The sequence below is a fragment of the Tupaia chinensis genome, unplaced genomic scaffold (genome assembly GCF_000334495.1).
Source record: "Tupaia chinensis unplaced genomic scaffold, TupChi_1.0 Scaffold000568_1, whole genome shotgun sequence".
Taxonomy (NCBI): domain Eukaryota; kingdom Metazoa; phylum Chordata; class Mammalia; order Scandentia; family Tupaiidae; genus Tupaia; species Tupaia belangeri.
Window position 1 is genome coordinate 3,052,269 of NW_006160082.1, and position 22,376 is coordinate 3,074,644.

Below are 22,376 nucleotides of genomic sequence, written 5' to 3' on the forward strand. Positions count from 1 at the left end.
ATTGGCCTCTCTTGGCAGGCTCGTCCTATTTTCCTTTTTGCTGAGAAAGCCTTATAATAATAGCGTGTGCCCGCAAAAACATTCACAACATTCGTGTGCTCCAAGTGACAACCGCAGAATGCCTAATAGTTGCTGACAGTTTTTTTTTTTTTTTTTTTAAGAGTTGGGATGACAGTAATTTTACTCTGAAAATAGTAACCTGTTTTCTTTCAGGGTATCTTATGCGTCTATGCAAAATTGTTTCGTGGTAAGAAGCATCGTCTTGATTTAATGCTATAAATATAGCTATTATTCTAAAAATGTCATACACAGTCTCTTGTTAATGTTTATTGTGTTTTAAAGCAACATTGGCAAGATTACGTGGGGTGAGGACTTTAGCAGCCTGGCTGAGGTGTGTGTGAGGGGAAGAATTCTACAAGAGTCAGACTTTTAGTGTTCTTGGGAAGCTTTGGAATGGGATGTGGAGTGGGAAAATTAAAATGAATTCAAAAATAATATAACTCAGACTGCTTTTGTAAACTTGTACTGAATCTGAATTTAATGTATCTGCTTTTTTTTTTTTAACCATATAATGAGTTTTGGAGAGAAGATATATGCTTTCCTTTAAAAGCTATTTATAAATTATGCATTTACTTTAGGAGTTAGATAAACTGCAATTACAGACTTAACTACCTTTCAAATTATTGTATATTTTACACCTAAAGAGACACCCCCAAAGCATCTTATATTTCTACTTCTTTTGGTTTTAATAATATATTAAAAAACATTCATAACTTGGTCATCACTTGGTAGCAAATACTGTATAAAACTGAACATTAAAGTATGTAAATCATTGATAATTTGATAACAATTAAGCAGAACATTATTTCAACACAGCATGTTTTATATAAATAAGCAAAAAATAAACCTTATGGATGTATCTTGGCAAAATAATGTGAGATATACACTTTCAACCTGATTGTACATTATTTCAACACAGCATGTTTTATATAAATAAGCAAAAAATAAACCTTATGGATGTATCTTGGCAAAATGTGAGATATACACTTTCAACTTGATTGTACCATCTATCAAAATAAAAAAGAAAATGTGGACTTTTCCTTATCCCTGATGCTGTAAAGACATTTCAAATCTCAGGGACAGTTGCAAGTGTTATCCTCAGTTTGTTTAATCTCAGCTTAATTAAGTTATATAGTATAGTATCTATTGACTTTGAATTAATAGTTCTATATTTCTAGTGGACTACCTTAAATAGCCCCTACTACAGATCCTTATATTTCTTCTTCATAAATTCAATATCTTGTTCATCTATACTACTTAATGTATCTTGTTTCCCATTACCATAACTTGTATATAAAATTGGAATCCACACACTCATCTTATGAAAGTATATTCAGTATACAGGATAAGTATATACAGCATTCTTAAATTATATAAACACTACTTTAATTGGAATTAAATCTTAAATCAGGTTAAGCTTCTCATTTCTGGATTTTTTTTTTTTAAAAACTTTTCTTCAACTATTTTTCTGACAGCAGTGTGCTGAAAACTTCTGCAAATAGAGACCATATCTTTTTTCTAATATTTCCATTTCCCTCCAAAGTATGGTGCTTTTACCTACAGAAGAGACAGTGCTTTAGGCAATTCTAAGTTTGTTTTTCCTCTCTTTTCTCTATCCCTTGTTTTAACTTTTCGTTTTTCTGAGCTATCTGGCGATAACTATAGCTCCAGCAAAACCCAAGCAAAGCCCCCAAAACCAGACAGAGAAAAACTGTGGTCGGGTTCTTAGAGATACAGCTCTGTATGTAATTATAGCATGCTTGTAATCTCCTTAAGGGCAGCGACGGCTTAGGATTCGTCTTGGATTTCTCACGATGCTCACTACACTGCCTTGTACCCAGACACGCAATACACTTTGTGGAATGGAATTTCAAAATGTTAAATTTGGCAAAGCCAAGGGTAATAGTTAAATCCTGTTCTCTAGCTCTGCCATTCCGCAGCCCCGAGTGCCCATTACCTCGGCTGAGAGCTTGCTGGAGAGCGGGACTGAGCAGACGACTGGGGGTGAGAAATGTGGAATGGATTCCCAGCTCGGCCCATTCCAGCCTGAAGCTGAAAAGGCCGCTTCTTCTCCAGCCTAGCTTCTGTCTACCGATGAGAGGGCTGAGGGCATGCTGCCCCTCGGTGTGGTTCCTGACCGAGTTCAGGGTAACCATTTCAGATCCGGCCTCGCTAAGCGATTCCTCCTCAGGGGCAGCCTGTGTGTAGGCAACGCAGGAGGGTGGGAACTGTCCCGAGATCCTAGATCCGCATAGTTCTAGGTTCTTGGGACAGATCCTAGAACTATGCGGAATTTTGTAGATTTATGTTGGGGGAAAATAAATGCAGCTGATATGGAAACCTCATGCTCCTGGCCCCCCAGTTCGACTCAGCTCACTAGTTACCGGCAACAGGTGTGGTTAATGGCAGTGTATTGGAAAGGTCCGGCGGCTCCAAATGCTTGACCTAACTGGACCCGCCCACTCTCTCCACAGCCTATTGGGCTCGAGGTGGCCCCTTTAAATGTCCCCACCCGGAGCGAAGGGGCTAGTCCAATGCGAGCACGTCCGTCCGGAAACGCGGTCGTGTGCGGAGGGTTCCGGCTACGTGATGCCTACTTGTTTCCCTGGCAACGTCTCCTGCACTTCCCCCAGGGGGACGCGGGAGGAGCTGGCGCCCCAGGTTTGCTTCATAGCCTGGACTCCCGTCTTACCCTGGTTAACCCAACATGACGTTTAAGGCCCTGCTGACCGACTTTTCTGGGACGGGGCCACCCGTGGGCGGAGCCGGGCCACGCTTTCCAGAACTACCGCTGTTGGTGGTCCTCCGACGACAAACATTTGTGAGGTCTTTTATAATTTGTTTATAAATAAATCCATTTGATGACGTAAATATTTATCAACCAGAAAGAGTTTCTACAAATCTTGTTAAGCACGTGCCCCGGTAGGGATCTCACGGTCGCCCTGTGTTAGAGGGGATTACTCCTCCCTTTTTCTTTCAGGGTTAATTTCACTTGAGGGACTGGGATTGGAACCTAGTTCTCTTGGAGTTGTTGTGTACTTATCTCACAGACTAAACTCTGACATTGGGAATATTGGGAGTCCAAAAAAGTTACCTATGAAAAAAACACCTTATCCAAAATAGGAGAGGGCCACCACTAATGCTAACTGCGAAATTGGGGGTTGTCTCCCTGAAGCCTGTAGGTGGCCACAGGTGGTGATTATCACTGTTTGCAGGATCTAGGGAGGGGTGGAGGCTGCCCCAGGCAGAGCCCGATGCTCTTGCTTCCCAGATCCTGTTAGTACTTTCTTTTTTCCCCAGCCCAAAGGATTATCGGTTTGTGTTTTTTTATTACTTTTTTGTTGTTGTTTTGGAGAGGTTTTTTGCTATAGGGCGCATGCGCTTGCCAGAAAGAGAGAGACAGAAACAAAGCAAGAAATTACCCTCCAGGGTGATGGCCACGCCCCAATCCCTTCTCTATTCTCCTCTCGGGATCTTGGGCACGCTCGCACACACGCGCCCGGTGTGAGTTTAAGCCAGCAGGTCCGGCACTCAAACCACAGTTGACTACATGGGAGTCCAGCGACATCGATTTGTATTTTTGAAAGCAAAGTCCAGAGTTACCATTGTTCACATAACTGGCCTTTGTCTTTCCTCAGCGCTGGCGTGGACGCCCCTTTTGCCTGGCCTTCAGAGACTCGGTTGCTTTTTAATGGCGGCAGCAGCTGCTGGGTGAGGATTGGGAGCCTGGACAGCGTTCTTCTCGCCAGGAGAGGACCTCTTTCTCCTGGCGTTACCACCGCTGGACTGGTGGGGGTGCTTTTCCCTCTTGACCCCTCTACTCTTGAAAGAAGATGCCACTGCCATTTGGATTGAAACTGAAACGCACCCGGCGCTACACGGTGTCTAGCAAGAGCTGCCTGGTTGCACGGATCCAGCTGCTCAATAACGAGTTTGTGGAGTTCACGCTGTCTGTGGAGAGCACTGGCCAGGAGAGCCTAGAGGCTGTGGCCCAAAGACTGGAGCTGCGGGAGGTAAGCTGCAGAAGAGGAGCGGGCTTCTCCAACCGGCCTCACTCCTTCGTTCCCAGCCTCGTTGACACGTGCTGTGTTCTAACCCATCAGAACTCAAAGCCTGTCTTCACTGGTGTTTGAGTTGAGCTTGCAGCCCCCATCCCATGAGGAAGGAATAGATGAGAGTAAGAAGTCTTTCCTTGGTGGTACCCCATAAGAGAATTGATAGTCCCTGAGTTGCAAATGTGTTTATATTCCCAACAATGTTATCTGGAATCAAATATGAATGCACTTTGGGTTATCCAAGCTTCAGCTTTCTTTTTAAAACTTTTCATTTATCATTATTATTATTATTTTAAAATTTGTTATAGGGCACATGTGTTCACTAGGAGAGACAGAAAGGGGGAGAGGGAAACTGAGAAAGCAAGCTGCCAGGTCCAGGACTCAAACTGTAGTCAGCCTTATGGGAGTCCAGTGCCCAACCACCACACCACCCACTGGTCCCAAGCTCCTTTTTTGTTTTGTTTTTTTTTTTTGAGAGGTTTTTGCTATAGGGTGCATGCACTTGCCGGAAAGATAGAGACAGACAGAGAGACAAAAAGTGAGAAATCACCCCCCCCCCCAGGGGGATGGCCACGCCTCAATCCCTTCTCCTCCATTCTCCTCTCGGGATCTTGGGCACGCACGCACACGTGCCTGGTGTGAGTTTAAGCCACCGGGTCCAGTACTCGAACCACAGTCGACTACATGGGAGTCCAGAAACATAGCCGTTATGCTAACTGCTGGTCCTCCAAGCTCCTGTTTTCTAATATAACTACAATGAATGGACTGCTGTGATCTCTAGGTGGTTTTTTATTTATTTATTTAGGTTAGTTTGTTTTTTTTTTTAATGATATTGTATGTGTGCATGAGCGAGAGAGAGAAGTACTTGACAGTGTCTCATCATGCCACAATCCCTTCCTCCCAGCCTTCCAGCTCCTCAGGATCCTGGGTGCCTGCATACCCTGTGCATGTTTTCAAGCCAACCTGGAAATCTGAACCTGCATTACCCCTGGGCCAGAGCCCCTGGATCTCTAGTACATTCTGTCTTCATTCATTCAGCTTTCATTGACTATTTTTTCCGCAGGCATTGCCAAGATTCTACAGACATATTGCTTGAGATTGAATTCTAGTTTCCTCACTAACTAGTTGTGTAACCCTTGGCAAGTTATTTAATATCTCTGAGCCCTCATTCTCCCATGTGAACCTTGGGGATAATAGTGGTGCCTAATTCTCAGGATGGGTATGTGGTTTAATGTACATGTAAAGCCATAGCTCTGTAACTAGCGTATAAGGGTAATCATAGGGAAGTTTGCCCTGGGGAATCCCTAATCAAATTTGTAGGAAGTTTTGGAGCCTTCACATCCGCATAACATCTTAAATTTAAAATGTTATGTAAGGCTTGTGAAGAATGGACTCTGGTTAAATCTAGTACGCTCACTGCCTTTGGCTGCCTGGTTCTGGGGTAAGAGAAAGATGGGGAAATCGTTTATTCCACTTGAATGTCATGTTATTTTGCTAACAAGAAATCCCACAACGATACTGTAGTTCATAAAATGTCAAGAATAGAGACCAGACCCATAGTACAATGGGTGCTGCTCAGAGGAAGCAGGGTCTTACATGACCAATCAGGGTTCAAATCCTGGTCCTAGAGGTGGCTTGAAAAAAACACATCTGGGACCAGGACTAGAAGATGGTGTAATGGTTACATCATTGGACTCTCACATAGTTGACCATGATTCAAGTTCTGGACCCAGTGGCTTGAAACATGCCGGGCATGTGTGTGTGCATGCCCCAAATCTCAGGATAGTGGAGGAGAAAGGATTGCGGTGTGGCCATCCCCCTGGGGGGGGTGTGATTTCTTGCTTTCTGTCTCTGTCTCTCCAGCCAGTGTACATACCTTATAGGAAAAATCTCTCTAAAAAAAAAAGAAAAAAAAAAAGAGAAAAACACATCTGATACGCACATGTCCATGATCCTGACAAATGGAGAATTGGAGGTGAAAGGGTTGCAGCATAACCAGCTATTTGAAGTTGCTCTTTCTCTTTTTCTCTGCTGTACATGTGCATGTGCCCTCTGGAATTAAAAAAAAAAAAAAAAACAGGTCAGATACATCAAGTTTGCCCCTGGTGACCATCCAGTCAGTTGATCATTCCATGTTGAAGAACTGTAAGTCCCAGCACTGTGTATACTAGGAGCTCACCCTAGTGCTGAAACTTCCAAGAAAATGGGCCTGCTGCATGCCGTGAAAAGGGGAAGGAGAGGCCATTTTAGACCTTTGAGGGACAGCAAAGAGAAAGCTTCTCAGGGCACGTGATGTCTTAGCTTGCAACCTGAAGGATGCAGCTAGGGTATCCTGTCGGGTCTTGTAAAAGCTTGTTCCAACAAAGGGAACTGCTCGAGGCCAAAGCTGTGGAGGCAGTGGGTCTGCTTGAAGTCTCAAGTATGGAGCAGAAAGGCAAGGTGGAGATGGGGAAGCACATAATTTGGAGATTTTGCTAAAGGATTTGGACTTTTTTTTAAGAGTAGTAGAGAAGTAGTAAAGGGTAATTAAACGGGAGTGTGATATGATTGTTTTTTTGCAAAGAGCGAGCTTTCTGGAGACTGATAGAGAGGAGTTGTCCAGGTACAGATAATGGTCAACTGGCTTGCATGTACAGGGGTAGGAAGCGGGTGTGATCTGGAGGTGTTCAAGACCTGTCTACCACATAATGGGAAAGGTTAGCAAGGGATCCAGGTTGATACTCAGGTTTTCAGTGGCTGGCAATGGCTCTCACTGAAAAAGGCAGCATAAAAGGAAGAATAGATTTATTGCAGTTCAGTTCAGTTTTGGAAATAATTGCTCAGTTTGAGGTGCCATTTGAAGATGTTGAACAGACAGCTAGATATGCTGGTCTGGAGCACAGGTAAGATATCCAGGTGGTGGGAAGAGATCTGGAAATCATCAGCCTAGGTGACTTAGTCAAGGCCAAGAGAAGGTGTGAGGCAGTCTGGGGAAGAAAATGGTTGTTGCAGAGCCACAGGGTTGAGTAGAGGAGGGCAGAGCCTTGGGAGGAAACTGAGATGAAGCAGCTAAGGATGAGAAAGTGACCACTGAGCAGGTCTCATTGACCTGTCCTGCTTTCTTGCCTTTTTTTTTGGAGAGGTTTTTGCTATAGGGTGCGTGCGCTCGCCAGACAGACAGAGAGAGACAGAGAGACAGAAAGCGAGAAGTCACCCCCCAGGGGGGATGGCTACGCTTCATGTAATCCCTTCTCCTCTGTTCTCTTCTCGGGATCTTGGGCACACACGCTCATGCGCCCGATGTGAGTTTAAGCTACTGGGTCTGGGACTTGAACTGCGGTTGACTACATGGGAGTCCAGCGACATAGCCATTATGCTAACAGCTGGTTCCAGTATCCCACCTTTTCCAACATTTAACAATAGCTACGGTTAGGAAGTTTGTATAGCCAACTTTTCCTTTGAGAGCACCACAAACTCTGCAGCTTATAAACAAACAGATGGCTTAAGCACCAGGCCTAATCTCACCAAGTGACTGTTCAGAAATAATCCGAGTGGGGTGACACCTGTTCCTAGCATGTGCATGATTCATACTAAGACATATTGATATGTTGGTATCTTGCCCTGTTCTCTCACCAGCCAGACCTGGGATTACCATGTAGATTTGTTGACAGATTTGCAATTATCGAAATATAAATTGGGAGGAAAAGTCTTTAACTCTTCTTGTTTCTTTGAATACCATTTCACTGCCTTTTAAACAAATTAATTAATTTTTTCTTTCATGAGCCAGAGAGAGAGAAAGAGAGACAGGCACCCGCAACATGGTTCTTAGGCCATGATCCACTCCCAACCTCAACCAGCTCCAAATGCACAGGGGGGCCTCTAGCTTTGAATCCAGACTTTCTGATGTGGTCAGCCTCTCAGAACATTGTGTTACTGTTGTGCCACTGCCTGGCCCCTTCACTTTCAAAATGAAAATTATAAGGGCTACCCAGTAATACTGTCATGATGCTATACCAGGGGCTTCAGCTATATCAGTAGTAGTTTATTTCTTTTTTTAGAAAAAATTACTTTATTTATTATTATTATTATTTTAAAATTTGCTATACAAGCACTTTCACTGACCAGAGAGACAGAAAGAGAGAGAGAGGAAAAGTGAGAAAATAAGCTGCCAGGTCCAGGACTTGAACTGCGGTCTCCCATGTGGGATTCCAGTGCCTTTTCCACCATGCTACCTGCTAGCCCCAGTAGTTTACTTTTCAAGCTAGGTGTGTGGGTCTGTGACTTTTTTCCTCTCATGTTTTCACAAATGTCTGAGATAGTTTATACTAAATTAGAAAGTTTGGGGCTGGCTTTATAGAGTAGTGGTTAAGCACTGTGCAAAGCTATCTATATCCCACATGGCTGACTGTAGTTCAGACCTCAGCAGCTTCGAAAAACATGCTAAGCATGTTAGGATGGAGAAATAAGGGGAAAAAAGGATTGTGGTGTGACCAGGCCATGTTGAGAGGTGCTTTTTCTCTCTCCCTATTCTCTCTTTTGCGTGCAAACCCTCTGGTGAAAAAAAAAATTAAATAATTTTTGTTTATATTCAATTTAGTGAACTTAGATGAACTTTTTCCTAAATTTTCTGTGCTTGACTACAGAAAGTGACTTTTTTTTTCTCTTTTTTTGGAGAAGTTTTTGCTATAAGGCGCGTGCACTCGCCAGACAAATAGAGAGAGACAGAGAGACAGAAAGCGAGAAATCCCCCCCCAGGGGGATGGCCACGACGCAATCCCTTCTCCTCTGTAGAAAGTGACTTTTAAGAATGGGAAAACAGATTATTCCCTTAGGACAATATTGCTGTTCATTATAACAATAGCTTCTCAGAGCTTTTGAAATTCCCTGCCTATAATTTATTGAGTTTCACAATATTTTTCCCCCCCAAGAGAGGCTGTGAAAGTCCTTATGGCATGTAAGGGGAATTAGAGAACTTTTTCTCCAATTTTGAAAATATTTATTACAGAGACTTGAAGGAGGTGGTGAAACAAGTGGGTATTAGCTGGACCAGGCCACTCCCACGGGGCAGTATCACCTGGATGGATCAGCACAGACCAGACTCCCGTGGGCAGGCTAAGAAACCTGATGTCGAGAGAAGGAAGACCTGTGTTAATGCCACTCACTCAGAATGATGTGTTAAAACTAAGATAACTGGTTTAGGAACTTAGAATGTGATATGAAACTGACAGGGGCCCCAAGTACATGTACCCACTGGCTGGATGTGATTTGCCTGAGCAAACCAGAAGTTGCTTGGTGAGCAGAGTCAGAGAAGAGGTGCTGCCTTGAGAAAGTTACATCTTTTCCTGCTGCTTCCAGGACCAGACAATTTCCTTTGGGTTGGGCACCCTTTCCTCTGGCAGTGCAGATATCTGTGGGCACTGCCTTCTATTTGCCTCTTGACAAGACTGTTTAAAAAATAAATATTCTTGGGAGCAGCAGATCGTGTAATGGTTATATCACTGGACTCTGACATGGCTGTCCAGGGTTCAAGTCCTGGACATGGTGGCTTGCTTTTTTCACTTTCCCTCTCTCGCTCTGGTCGAATTTTTTAAAAAAATTTCATTCATTGTCTCTTATTTTATTTATTTATTTATTTATATATTTATTTATGTTGGGTGTGAAGTTGTCTGGAGAGAGAGAGAGAGAGAGAAGGAAAGTGAGAAAGCAAGCTGCAGGTCCGGGACTTGAACTGTAGTGAGCCATGTTGGAGTTCAGTCACCTTAACCACCATGACAACTGCAGGCCCCCCTCCCTGGTCAAATTTTAAAAATATGATGAATAAAAGAAAATTTAAAAACTTAGAAAGAATTAATAAATAAAACCTACATACTTTAAAAAATTCTCTATAGAGTCAGAAATACCTATTAGGTCATCAAGAAAGTCATGACGTAAATTTCTGTGTTTTCTATTAAAAAATGCGTCATGACTTTACAGATGACCCGATAAGTTTGATTCCCAGTGCTACCACTTATTAAGTAATTATTAATGTAAATATAAAATATTTAGCAGGAGATTGGTATTTAGGGAACTTTCAGTGTTAGTCTTCATTATGTTATTGTTGACAGTATTGGGACTCCCCCACCCACATTGTGGTGACTGACCAAATTCTCTTCAGATGAACTCTTTTCTTTTGTAAATATTATCATTTCTTTCATTTACTGAGAGAATACATGCTTATTTATGTTCTTATATTGGGTACTGAGAATCACATTTTTTACACATTACTAAACTGTTAAAATGTTAGCATGTGGGACAGTAGGTGGCACGGGGGTTAGGGTGGTTGGATTCATGTGACTGACTGTGTGGTTCTAGTCCCATATTCAGAGGCTTGGAAAACGTGCACATATGTGTGTGCTTGCTCAAAATCCTGAGAGGAGAATGGAGAAAGGATTGCAACATGGCCATCCCTCTGGGGAGGGGGAATTTTTCACTTTTCCTTTCTATCTCTGTTTTTTTGCAAATTTGTGTGCCCTATAGCAAACTATAAAAAAAAAGTTAGTATGCTATCATAATTTTTTTTTTTTGAGAGGTTTTTGCTATAGGGCATGTGTGCTTGCCAGCCAGACAGAGAAAGACAGAGAGATAGAAAGCGAGAAATCACCCCCCAGGGGGATGACCACGCCACAATCCCTTCTCCTCCATTCTCCTCTTGGGATCTTGGGCATGCACACACACGCACCTGGTGTGAGTTTTAAGCCACCAGGTCCGGGATGCGAACCGTGGATGACTACATGGGAGTCCAGCAACATAGCCATTATGCTAACTGCTGGTCCCTGTATGCTGTCATAATTTAGTGGTCGTATTTGAATGTCTATTTCCATGCCAGCTAAAAATCTGAATTTGTACAAAGTCATTGTGTCCCTTACCCTGGAACACCAGAGTTCCAGTAGGGTGTTGGTTCTTACCCTGTTCCTTCCCTCTTGCTCTCAACCTAATCCCTAGGCTTTCATAAAAAATAGTTTTATAAAATTTTGCTTTAAGGTTTATATATTTTTTTCTTTAGGTTATGTCTTTTTCAAGAATCTTTGTTCAGTATTACATGTTGTAATCGTATTTTTCTATCATGCCATCATGGATTTTAATTAGATCCATTGCAAGCTGTTACTTCTTTTTTTTATTTAACTTTATTTATTATTATTTTTCAGGTTGATCAGAGAGAGACAGAGAGAGAGGAAGTAAGAAAGCAAGCCACCAGGTCTGAGACTTGAACCGTGGTCGGCCATGTGGGAGTCCAGTGCCTTTAACCACCGTGCCACTTGCCAGCCCCAGCAAGCTGTTACTTCTTATATTCTCTTGGCTTCCTTGATCTTAAGGTCCTTATTATTTAGCTTAATGTTACATAGGTTAGAGTTTAAGTTTTTTAATCCTTCCCTAAGCTCTAAGAGAAGGTCTAAGATCCTGGAAATCCTTTCAAGGTAATTTTTCATGTGTTTGACGTGGTACAAAATATGTTAATTTTATCATTTAGATTTTAGAGAGGGCTGGCCTGTAGCGTGGATTGAGGTTCTGTTTAAAGGAAGTCAGATTCCACACGGCTACCAGCTTTGAATCTCAGCCCAGTAGCTTGAAAAATATGCAGGCATATGCACGTGTGTCCAGAATCCTGACGGGATGAAAAAATGGAGGATAAAAGAATTGCAGCAAGACCACTCCGTGTTGGGGAGCACACATTTAAACGTGTGTTCTCTTTCTCTCTTTCTCTCTTTCTCATACACATACAGCCTCTGGCTAAAAAAATTAAAACAAATAAGTAATAAATAATTAAATAATTAAAACAAACAAAATAGATAAATAGAACTTAGAAGGCAATCTGAAGTTGAGCTATTGGTAAAATTACCTCCAAAATATTTTGTTGAGGGAGTTGGAAATTCAGCAAAATTTACATGTCCTCACTGTGACCTCATTTCTTAATTATAGGCTTTGGATATTTGCTTGCCTTGTGGTTTATTGTAGATCTTCTTGAGATATTTCTTTTTTTTTTGAGAGAGGTTTTGCTATAGGGCACATGTATTTGCCAGAAAGACAGAGACAGAGAGACAAAGAGACAGAGAGATAGAAAGTGAGAAATCACCTGGGGGGGGGATAGCCACACCGCAATCCCTTCTTGTCCATTCTTCTCTCGGAATCTTGGGCACGCACACACATGCACCCAGCTTGATTTTAAGCCACCGAGTCCAGAACTTCAACTGCAGTCGACTACATGGGAGTTCAGCGACATAGCCATTACACTAACTGCTGGTCCTGAGATGTTTCCTTTTTTTAAAGATTTATTTACTTTACTTAATTTTATTTGGTAATATTATTTATTTCTCTATTTTGAGAGAGATATTTTTGTTCTAGGGCACATGTGCTTGCCCGACAGAGACACATAAAATGAGAAATCACTCCCCAGGGGGAATGGCCACGCCTTAATCCCTTTGCCTCCATTTTCCTCTTGGGGTCTTGGGCATGCATGCACACGCACCCGACATGAGTTTCAACTCACCTGGTGTTGGACTTGAACCCACAGTCAACTATGTGGGAGTCCAGTGACATAACCACTACACCATCTGCTGGTTCCTATTATTATTTATTTTTAATTTTATCAGAGAGAGAGAGAGAGAAAGGGAAAATGAGAAAGCAAGCCACCAGGTCTGGGATTCAAACCATGGTTGGCCATGTGGGTGGGAGTCCAGCACCTTAACTACCACACCACCTGCCAGACTCCCTGAGGTGTTTCTTAAATTGTATTTATAAATACATATCAAGTTTTTGTTCTTAAGAAGGTGTGCTCCATCAGAGTAGGAAAGTTGTTTACCAGGGTTTGGGATAGGTCTTGCACTTTACAGTGCATAGCTGCTGAATCAATGTCTACTTAGTTTAAATATTAAGATTCTTTTGAATTTAGATGGATAAGTATGGAACAGCAGTTCAGTTAAATAGCCTTTATTTGCCCTATGATTTTATTTCCTGGAGAGAGCCAAACCTTTGCAAAACTTTGCACAGAGGTTTAAAAGCACCTTTTTGGTAGACTTTTCCTTTTTTTTTTTTTTTTAAACTTTGGGACTTCTAATAAAACACTTCAAAAGTGATCTGGCTCCAGTGATTCCCTGAGGTCCGATTGTTGTGTGGAGGGAGTGTCAACTTCCTCACTGAACTTTGAACAAATCCTTCTCAGAGCGCCTGCTGGCAAATGGGGACAGTTTTTGGCTAAGGGATTTGTTGGAACAGAGAGGAATCAAGCATATAATACAAACCATTACTGTCAAGCACAACTTTACAAAGTATTCTTAGCCACCAGAACGTTTTATTTTAAGTTAGAGTCTTAGGTATTTCAAATATCCACTGACCTAATCTTGACTGTTATCTGAGTAGACCTGGAGAATTTCATGTGCAATTCCTCAGTACTAGCTGTTTCATTTGCACTCTAAAAATAGCTGAGATATGTGTAAAGTGAAAGTACAATACTTACAAACAGTTTGGGCTGAGTAGTAATTCAGGTATGTATATTATCAAACAGGTAATACTGAGATATAGACGAAGATCAATAAATATTTTCAGTTACAGCTGTTGGACCACCTGAAGCAAACAAAACGTTAGATTGGCCTCTCTACCTAGATAAAAAGCTTTCCAAAGTTCAAAACCAATTATAAAACGATCAGGGATTTTTCTTGATTTTCAGGTTTTATGTTCCTTTTCTCACTTGATTTGAATAATTAAGAATTAGCCATAAAAGTAAGTATAGGAATTACACATACAAGCTTGGAGATAATTATGCCTTTAAAAACATATAATACATAATCACACAAGTTATTACAGAATTTGGAAACCCGTTTAATTAAAGAAACAGTAGAATTCAATCTTAGTTTAATGTCTAATAAATTTGAGGTCTTGAGGAAAAAAAAAGAAAAGAAATTGAGGTCTTTTTTTTTTTTTTTTCTAGTATTGGATTTTGACTTAAGAGACACCAGAAATGTCCTTTAATTTCTCTCACCATTAATCAGCCACAGCAATGTGGTCTCATACCACATGGAATTAAGTATGAATTTGCTCACATGGGAAGATTTGTGAGTTGAGTTACAAAATGGTAGAACAGGGGAACTGGCAGTGTTTGGGGGTTCTCTCTAATCCCTGTGATTGTTCTGGTGTATGGTTTCAGATTCCATTTCTTTTAAGATGACTACAAATTCCAATGGCTTTCTACTTGTCCTCCATTTGGGTGGATAAGTATTATTCTAACCATGCTTTAAGCTTAACATACCTTATCTCATTAAAGCTTCATAATGATTTCATATTTTATTTGCCAGAGAACATGTACCAGTATTTTTTAAAGTTTTGTCAGAGAGAGAAAGAGAGACACACAGTGAGAAATTGAGAAAGCACTCTTCATGGAGGGATGATCACGCTACAGTCTCTTCATTTCTACTTGGGAATTTTGGATTCTCACACATGTACCCAGTATGTTTTACAAGCCGCTGCTGCCAGGTCCGAGACTCTAACCATGCAGTCTGCAGTGGGGCATCCAGCCACCTTACCCACCATACCACCAGGTGGCCCTCTTCTCTGTCATCAGATATACACCTACCCACACATGATGTTTTCTTTTATATTAACAAGGACTCATTTTCTGAACAATATGCTGGTTTAGCAACTATTTTTCTGTTCATTTCCCTAAGCAGCGTTCATAAGTGTCACTCAGATTTCCTTTATTTTTAATGAACTACAGCATATCCAGAGGTCATTTTATTTTTGCTTCAGATTCTAACTTCTAGAAGAAACTATGTGTGTAACAAAACTTACATGGGAATTAGCAGCTTATAGAAGGATTAACTTTGCTATCAAGGGTTTGGCCACATTCTATATAGTACATTACCCAAATGAGATCACTAAAAGGAGTATATTATTTAGATTTGTAAACAGAACAGACCGTTTGTGATATTGAGTAAACCTTAATTGGATATCCTATGAAATATACAAGTGATCTAATGCTGGGTGACAGAAGCTTATTTTCTTTACAAATCCAAAACCAACTTGTCTTGGCATGGTCAAGGCACAGTTCAGATGGCTCAGACTATGTTGATTTGACACATTAGTTTCAATATCAAACAAAGTTTTCAGCAGATTGAACTTGGTACTGTTAAATTCAATTGCAGTTATTAGCAAAGTGGTATTTTGAATGTAATGAGGTAGTTTTGGTCCTAGGGGAACTTGATTTCAAATCTGTACATACTACTTGGGTGAACTAAAGAAACCAACTTAACTTCTGTGGGTCTGGTTTCTTTCACATTTGATATGTTTGCACATGATAGTAAGAGCGATAGTTACTTGGTACTGACCACATGCCCAGCACTGTACTAGGTGCTTACGTATGTTTCATTTCACCCCAGTGAGACTGACTTCTGTTTCCTCCCACCGTCTTGGTGATGGAGTGGACCAGAGATGAGCAGCATTCACAGGACACTTGCTCACTGGCAATTCTGTATTTTAATGTAGTTGTTTTTCTTTAGCTATTTCCATTTTCTTTTTCATCATATGAATTTGTTCATTGGAATGATATGCTGAAATAAAAATGGATTAGAGAAAAATGACTGGACAGATGTTATCATTAAGTTAGACAATTACGTTCAGAGCTACACTGCAGAGAAGCAAGATAGTCACATTAACCTCTCTTCTCCTCCCTGCATGAGGTGTGAATTGTCTAGAAAATCACCTTAATTCCAATTCATTCATATTTCGTATTTACAGGTAGTATTTAGACTAGTACATATTTGACGTGCCTGTTTTTATAGCTTGCATATATTTTTTTAAAGAATTATTTAATTTTTTTCTTCTTATTATTTTTCAGTTCACCAGAGAGGGACAGAGAGAGTGAGAGGGAAAGTGAGAAAACAAGTCACCAGGTCTGGGACTTGAACCACAGTTGGCCATGTGGGAGTCCAGCACCTTAACCATTGTGCTACCTGCCCGCCCCATGCTAGCATATATTTCAAAGTCAGATTTATGTTTGGTAATTTAAAGGACACTTTAAAATGATAGATTATAGTATAATAACAGAAAAATGATGCATGTTCAACAATGAAGACTATATCTAAAATTGTATAATTTCTTTTTTTAAAAGAATTATTTTATTCATCTTTTTTATTTATTTGTTTTAATTTGGCCATAGAGGGACTGAGTGAGAAAGAGAGGAAAAGTGAGAAAACAAGTCACCTGGTCCAGGACTCAAACCAAGATCGGCCTTGTGGGAATCCAATGCCCTTAACCACCACACCACCTGCCAGCCCCAAATATTGTACATTATAATTTCTTTAATGTCCATTGCCTATAAATAGAATGCAAACTTTATTTGCGTGTGATTGGGAAGTATGTCTTTTTTCTCCTCATAGTCGTAAACTATCTTTTTCTTTTGAACAAAACCTTTATTGCTAGTCGCTTTGTTCTCAGAGTTAATGTCGATTCATTTAAAATAAGTCAATCATATGGTGTGTGAAAAGAAGCCAGGTTCTGTTTAACTTTTGTTTTTTTTTTTTTTTTTTGGAGAGATTTTCACTGTAGGGCGCGTGCGCTCGCCAGACAGACAGAGAGAGACATAGAGACAGAAAGCGAGAAATCACCCCCCAGGGGGGATGGTCACGCCGCAATCCCTTCTCCTCCATTCTCCTCTCGGGATCTTGGGCACGCACGCACATGCGCCCGGCGTGAGTTTTAAGCCACCGGGTCCGGGACGTGAACCACGGTCGACTACGTGGGAGTCCAGCGACATAGCCATTACGCTAACTGCTGGTTCCCTGTTTAACTTTTGTTTTCACCATAGTTTACATAGCAGGCAGAGTTACCTACACAATTTTAGTGGACTGGCTGTGAAAATACACTGCTGTGCCACCAGTGCCTGCCTGGGCCAGTTAACTAGCGACAGTGCCCAACTAGAATTCAGGTCTTCCAGCTCTTGTCTGAGTACTTTCTTCTCAACAATATACTACTTTTCTATTGAGCCATTGCCATTTTCTTAAAAGAAACACAATCTAAGTGTTTGCATTTTCTAATTTATTTTAAAAAGAGAGAAAGGCAAATAAAAGGTTAAGGTTGTAAGAGACAAGACCTTGTTAGTGAAGGAAGCATTTAAATATAGAATTTCTGGGGCTAGCAGGTGACGTGGTGGTTAAGGGTATTGGACTCTTACATGGCTGACTGCGTTTAGAGTCCTGGACCTGGTGGCTTACTTTCTTACTTTTCCTCTCTTTCTCACTCTGTCACCTCTCTGTTCAAATGAAAGGAAAGAAAGAAAGGGAGAGAGAGAGAGAGAAAGAGAAAGAGAGAAAGAAAGAAGGAAGGAAAGAAAAAAAGAAAGAAAAGAAAAGAAAGAAGATAAGAAAAGAAAGGAATAAAAGAAAGTTAAATAAAATAATTCTTTAAAAATACATCAGATATATATATATATATATATATATATAAAATTCTGGGGCCAGCAGGTGGCGTAGTGGTTATGACACTGGACTCCCACATGGCTGACTGCAGTTTGAGTGCCCGACTTGGCAACTTCAAACTCAACGTTGGATGTGTGTGCGTGCATGCTCAAAATCCTAAGAGGAGAGTGTAGGAGAAGGGATTGTAGTGTGACCCTCCCCCCTGAGGGGCTATTTCTCACTTTCTCTGTGTCTCTGTGTCTGGTGAGCACACGCACCCTATAGCAAAAAACCCTCTCTAACCAAAAATGAATGAATGAATGAATAAATAATTTCTTCAATGAAAGAAAATGTAATATGAAATTTCATACTTAATTTTAAGACTTGAAGACTGTGGTAACGAGAGTTCATGTTACTTGAGCCCTTTTGTTGTTAAGTACTCTTCTAAGTGCTTTAGCCCCTTAGAGCTTGGGTACTCGTGTGCGTGCCCAGAGTGTTTCTGGCCAACAGGCTGGGGAATTCGAACCATGGTTGCTGTGTTGCTTTAGCACTGCAGTCTGACTCACTACCAACTGTGCCACAGAGGCTGGACCTCTTTTGGCACTACGATCAGCATCTTTCTTCCAAGTGTTTAACTTTAGTCAGGTGATGGGTTGGGCCTGCTATGGAGTTTATTCCCTTAGTGACAGCTTGGTACAGTTTGGCCTTCCAAATCTGATGGTGATCGTTGTAAGTACTATTGAGATATTTATATTTATTTATTACTTTAATTTTATTAGTTTTATAATTTGTTATTGATTTTTAGGTTTTTGCTATAGGGTATGTGCACTTGCTGAAGAGAGACAAAGTGAGGGAAAGTGAGAAATCACCTCCAGGGGGATGACCACACCTCAGTCTCGTCTCCATTCACCTCCTGGGATTTTGGGCATACACGCACACATGCCTGGCCTGATTTTTCAAGCTGCAGGTCCAGAACTCAAACCGTGGTCAGCCATGTGGGCGTTTAGTGCCTTAACCAACATGCTATCTACTGGCTTTCCAATTTATTAGTTTGCTTTAAGTATGTTTTTGATGCCATGTAAGGCAAAAAAAGTATGAGTACCAACATGAGTCATCATTTTGCCAGCAAGAAACTGTTGGGGCATCCTAAGTTGCATTCTTTGGTTATGCTGTTCATGAGCTTGTTCCCTGGCGGAGTTGGAAGCATCAGGCTAATGAAGTACACCCCAGAAAAGTTCCTGCTAAGGAATTTTCCAAAGCAGTGTCTGGTTGCAGTATCGTTGGGTGAATTTTCCAGAGTCAAAGTCTACCTTCAAGCAAGAAAAAGTGGTAGAACCAGGGAGTCTTTTGAAGTATTTGCTGACTTCTCTGATGAGCTGGAACACAGGTGCATTACATCTGTTACAGCAGTTCACACCACTGACGTGTTTCCGTTCTACCATCTGTGAAGTGTGATATGGTTTAGGGCCACCATAAATTATTGCTCCATTTTGAATTCTCCTTTCACAAGTCATAATTCTGTCATCAAATCTTTATTTTCATCGAAACTATATTCCTTGAATATAGAGAGTAATTAAATTTAAGATAATGAATATAGGATAATTTCTGTTATCCTGATAGTACATCCACATTCATAACCAGCTCATACTTTTAAATTCAATGAAAGTATCTTATATATTTTAAAATGACACTCATTGGGATAAAATGTTGCTGAAATAATGGTACTTAATTAAGAAAAATGTGGAGTATGTATTTCTGAGTTATGCACCTTTATTTAGTTAATAAGGTACCCTCTGTGTTTGATTTTCAATAAGGAACATAATTTAGAAGGAAATTAATTAAAATGTTAAATATGGCCCTTGCTAAGTGGATCATATATTATTAATTAAAAAAATAGCTTTTCTGGGACCAGCAATTGGCATAATGGCTATGTCGCTAGACTCCCATGTAGCTGACCCCACTTGGCTGAAAGCTCATGCCAGGCATGCATGTGTGTGGATGCGTGTCCCCCTAAGATCCCAAGAGGAGAATGGAGGAGAAGGGATCGAGTGTGGCCATCCCTCCCAGGTGTAATTTCTCGCTTTCTGTCTCTCTGTCTGTCTCTCTTTGGTGAGTGCATGTGCCCTATAGCAAAGACCTCTCCAAAAACAAAACAAAACACAAACAAAGAAAATAGCTTTTCTATATTAAAAAAAAATAATAATAAATAAAACAAGGTCCAGTTGTGGGGGCAAAAATGGTAGATGCCACTGCATGAAAATGAGTCCACATTGGAGACCCAAGTTCAGATCCCAGACCAACCTGAATATGTAGAATGTGTTAGCACGTGCCTGTTATCTTAGTTAACTGGGAGACTAGGACAGAGGATCATGTGAGGCCCTGTCAAAATACCTCTCTTTCTTTCTCCCTTCTCTCTCTCATTCTTAAAAAATGAAATGAAAGGGGCCAGCAGGTGGTGTGGTGGTTAAGGGCACTGGATGTCCACATGGCCAACCATGGTATGAGTCCTGGACCTGGGTGCTTGCTTTCTCACTCCCCCACCCCACCCCCTCTTTCTTGCTCTGTCCCTCTCTGGTCAAATTGAAATAAATAGAGTTAAATTAAAAAATATCTTAAAAAATTAAATACTTTTACTGTTTTTATGTAGCATTTATGTATGTGGAAAAAGTGTTTGTTACAACTAGAAACTGCTGGAAATATGGGAAGAAAAAGTTATTTTTACATGGTCCAACTGATTTATATGATCAAATGATTTATAAACTTTGATTAGGGAACCAGCACTTAGCGTAATGACTATTTCGCTGGACTCCCACATAGTCGACCGCGTTTCGCGTCCTGGACCTGGCGGCTTAACGCTGGGCGCGTGTGCATGCGTGCCCAAGATCCCGAGAGGAGAATGGAGGAGAAGGGATTGCAGCGTGACCATCCCCCCTGGGGGGTGATTTCTCGCTTTCTGTCTCTATGTCTCTCTCTGTCTGGCGAGCGCAAGCACCCTATAGCGAAAACCTCTCAAAAAAAAAAAAAGAACAAAAACGAAACTTTGATTAATGAAGAAAACAAGTGTAGCTTTTAGTAACAATCTAGGTGTTTTTCATGTACATATATGTTGTATGATTTTAACAACAAAAGTCATTTCATTTTTGTTTTCTGTAATTCTCATGTCTTCCATGGTAATAATTCTAGTTCGGTGACAGTGGAGCTGCTTTATCTTTTTTTTTAAGGCAACAGTTGGATAATATCTTTCCAGGCCTTCGAAATTAACCTTGACTAGATTCTTTGTTAGAATATGTTAAAACCCACATTCATTTAGATTTCTAAAACCTCCTTTCTAATTCCTTTTATCTCCCCATGGTCCTTCTGCCCCAATATCACAACTGTTTCTATATAATGCAAACAGCTATCATTTTAACCTGAGTAAAGTGAATGTCAGAAAAATCAGCAGCTCTTCCTACAGATACCCGTTTCAGTTCTTTTCATTTTTGTGCCATGCAAGTTGCAACTTCTAAAAATATTGCTTATGTTATTTACTCTCTTTGGTGAAACAAAATGGAAGAAATAACTGACCCAAGTTCAGAAAAACATTAAGAATTTTTTTTTCCTGGGGGCCAGCAGGTGGCATAGTGGTTAAGGTGCTAGACTCCAATGTGGTCAACCACCGTGCAAGTCCTGGACCTGGCTGCTTGAAACTCAGGCCCAGTATGTGTGTGTGTGTGTGTGTGTGTGTGTGTGTGTGTGTGTATGTGTGTGCCCAGATTCCTGAGAGGAGATTGGAGGAGAAGTAATTATGGCATGGCCATCCTCCCTAGAAGGTGATTTCTCACTTTCTGTCTCTGTCCCTCTGGAGATGCACCCAATAGCAAACAAATCTGTCTTAAAAAAATTGTACTTTTTTCCTGTAAATTAATTGAAATATAAATGCTGTAACGTGGGCTGGATTAGACTGACGTTAGCTGTCTTCATAGTCTTCTGAATAAAGAGAGAACAGTTATTGAGACCAGTAGGTGGTGTAATGGTTATGTCACTGGACCCAGCGGCTTAAAACTCTTGCTGTGTGTGTGTGTGTGTTTGTGTGCGCATGCCCAAAATCATGAGAGGAGAATGGAGGAGAAGGGATTGCAATGCAGCCATCCCCCCCCCGGGGGGGTGTAATTTTTCACTTTCTGTCTCTGTCTCCTTGGTGAGTACATGTGCCCTATAGCAAAAATCTCTCTTAAAAAATAAAAGAGAGAACCAACAGTTAGCGTAATTGCTATGTTGCTGGACTCCCACATAGTTGATCGCGGTTCGTGTCCCGGACCCGGTGGCTTAAAACTCACTCCGGGAACGTGTGCGTGCGTGCCCAAGATCCTGAGAGGAGAATGGAGTAGAAGGGATTGCGGCGTGACCATCCCCCCTGGGGGGTGATTTCTCTCTTTCTGTCTCTCTGTCTTGTCTTGTCTGTCTGGCGAGCACACGCGCCCTATAGCGAAAAAACCTCTCCCAAAAAAAAATAAATAAATAAAAGAAAAGAAAAAGTAAAAGAGAGAGAATAGTTAATATTTATCTATTTTCCTGAAAGAGGCAATTATGAATTAAGTTAGCAGGCAAGTTCAAAATAACCCAAATTTAAGAGACTTTTACTTTTTTTTTTTACATAGAGTTTTGTTGTTGTTATTGTTATAGGGTGTGTGCTCTCGCCAGAGAGCTGGAGATAGATAGAGACAAAAAGTGAGAAATCATCCCATGGGAAATAGCCACATCACAGTCCTTCCTCTTCTCTTCTCTTTTTGGGATCTTATACATGTATGCACATGGGCCCGGCATGAGTTTTAAGCTGCCAGGTCTGGGACTTGAACCGTGGTCAACTACACTGAAGTCCAGT

At 41.0% G+C, this 22,376-nt stretch overlaps 1 protein-coding gene across 2 annotated transcripts in view; it reads left to right on the top strand.

The window, feature by feature from the left end:
• The window catches only part of PTPN21 (protein tyrosine phosphatase non-receptor type 21), a 111,063-nt gene that overhangs the window by 7,263 nt on the left and 81,424 nt on the right, over positions 1-22,376 (top strand). The window contains exon 2 of one of the 2 annotated variants that reach the window (XM_006158011.3): positions 3,699-4,073. In XM_006158011.3, coding sequence (XP_006158073.1) covers positions 3,894-4,073 — 180 coding nt within the window. In that variant the 5' untranslated portion in view covers positions 3,699-3,893. The other variant, XM_006158012.3, reaches the window with a different exon arrangement.